The sequence below is a fragment of the Pundamilia nyererei genome, unplaced genomic scaffold (genome assembly GCF_000239375.1).
Source record: "Pundamilia nyererei isolate P.nyererei 1_Seehausen unplaced genomic scaffold, PunNye1.0 scaffold01032, whole genome shotgun sequence".
NCBI lineage: Eukaryota > Metazoa > Chordata > Actinopteri > Cichliformes > Cichlidae > Pundamilia > Pundamilia nyererei.
Genome location: NW_005188433.1, coordinates 40,483 through 42,571, shown reverse-complemented (window position 1 = coordinate 42,571; position 2,089 = coordinate 40,483). Strand labels below are relative to the sequence as shown.

General features: G+C 40.7%; 1 protein-coding gene across 1 annotated transcript in view; it reads left to right on the top strand.

Annotated features, from left to right (window-relative positions):
- Positions 1-5: 5 nt before the first annotated feature.
- LOC102208891 (crossover junction endonuclease MUS81-like) overlaps positions 6-2,089 on the top strand; it is a gene marked incomplete at its 5' end in the record, with an annotated part of 4,452 nt that continues 2,368 nt past the window's right edge. Inside the window, 4 exons of the mRNA XM_005755146.1 lie at positions 6-96; positions 1,500-1,588; positions 1,777-1,905; positions 1,992-2,076. Of these exons, the coding sequence (XP_005755203.1) occupies positions 6-96; positions 1,500-1,588; positions 1,777-1,905; positions 1,992-2,076 (394 nt within the window). The remainder of the gene's footprint in view (positions 97-1,499; positions 1,589-1,776; positions 1,906-1,991; positions 2,077-2,089) is intronic.

Here is a 2,089-nt window from a genome sequence, read left to right as displayed (position 1 = left end):
TCAAGAACGCCAAAGAGGCAAAGATCCTCCAAAACTTCGGAGACGGCATCTGTAAGATACTGGATGAAAAGCTGCAACGGTATTATAGAGAGAACGGTAAGAAGCAACCGCATGGGTGGATAAGATGATCCAAAACACACGCTAATATGTTTACAACACAGAACGAGACTAGATTTCACTGTATGTGTACTTGTGTGTTACTTTTCTTCACTGTTTCAATTCAGTTCTTTATACAGCATCAATTAACAACAGCCGCCGCTTCAATGCACCTTAAAAGTGATAGGGAGGAACAATCAGGCAATACCCTATGAGCAAGCACTTGGCAGCTGTGGTCAAGAAGAGCTCCCTTTTAACAGGAAGAAACCTCCGACAGAACCAGGGTCAGGAAAGGGCAGCCATCTGACATTAGCAACACAAAGAGACCAAGGACTAACTATGAGGGAGACGAGACAAAAGTTTCAGAAATGCAGTTGTGGCATTTAGAAACATCAGAAGTGAAAAGAGAGGAGTGGAGAAGAAAGGCTCAGTGCATCATGGGAAGTCCCAGAGTAGCCTTTCTTTAGAAGTTTTTAGAAGCACTATTAAAGGACGATTCAGGGTCACCTGATCGAGCCCTAACTATTTGCTTTATCAAACAGGAAGGTTTTAAGCCTAAACTAATAATTAGATAGGGTGTCTGTCTAATTAGAAGAGGGGTCTGAAAGCTGAAGGCTCTGCCTTCCATTCTACTTTTAAATCCTATCCTAGGAACCACAAGTAAGCCGGCAGTCTGAGAGAGAAGTGCTCTTTTCAGATATAATGGAGCCTGATCATTCTGGCTTTTGTATGTCCTCAATGATCAGGCAATCAAACAAAATGAGCTTGTGATTAAAAATTAGAATTAAGAGCAAAACTGTAGAAAATCATACAAAAAATGCATCATTGCAAAGTTTGCTTTGCAAATCTGGAAGTTTGTATTCATGTAATTGTTGACCTCTCAATAAACTTATGTTGTGTTCAATGTCTGTAGTTTTGCATCAAATCATAAAACATTAAAGGAACAAATATTTAGTCTGTTTAAAGTAGAGGAAGTGAGCTTTTAATGGACGCTTAACCCCAGATCACTGAAAGCAGTTTTGTAACATTATCATTAATGTCAGGTATGTTTTACCCTGTAAAACAAACAAACATCAACATATATTGAGCTGAAAGAATACATGGCAAACTGAAGCAATCCTCTTTTATTTCTCACTATACAGCATCTCACTAAACAAAGAAGGTATCATGGTGGGACTCTGTAAAGAGATTCTGAGATTAGTAAAACTAGGGAGTTGTTAACAAAACAAGATAAATAAAAAAATAATCAGTGGAACTGGTAACGTGTTCTTCGGTCAGACCATTGCAGAGACGTGTGAGCCTTGTCGAGTGACCTCTAAATGATATTTACTCTGTGAAAATCACGTATCACAAAGCAACCAGTTTACCCAGCTCCCGTGTCTTCACCTGTTCCTCTGCTCCAGGTGCTGACGCTTCTATACACGCTCTCCCCAAAGGAGCGCCCCCTCCTGGCCGATCAGACAATAACATCATCCTGGCTCCATCCAAAAAGGTAAAGTTGGAAACAAAGAGGAGATTCATGGAAATAAATATTTTCCTTCACACCAATAAATGCTTTTTGTGATTACAGTAAAAGTAGAAGCATCAGAAACGACAACAAAAAAAACCTCAGCCAGATATTTGCAGTATGAGGGGATGTTTCCATTGTCATTACAGTGTGTAACTATTTTTTCCTCATAGAAAAATGCTGCAGGTGATCAAGGAAAGGATGGAGGAGGAGATGGAGGGAGGAAGAAGAAGAGGGAGTATGTCCCCCAGAAGAGATCCGGGGGCTATGCTGTGCTGCTGACTCTTTACAAAGAAACTCAGGTAGATTTTTCCTCTTTCTTCCAACTACTGCAGCATCAGTCAGTGTTAAACCGGTGTTTCATTACCACCGTGTGCTTTCTGTCTAGGTCCCTGGTAGTAAAGGTTACATGTTTAAGATGGAGCTGCAGGCAGAAGCTCAGCATCTCTGTGACAAATCGTTCACTGCGGTGAGTGCTTTCACTTC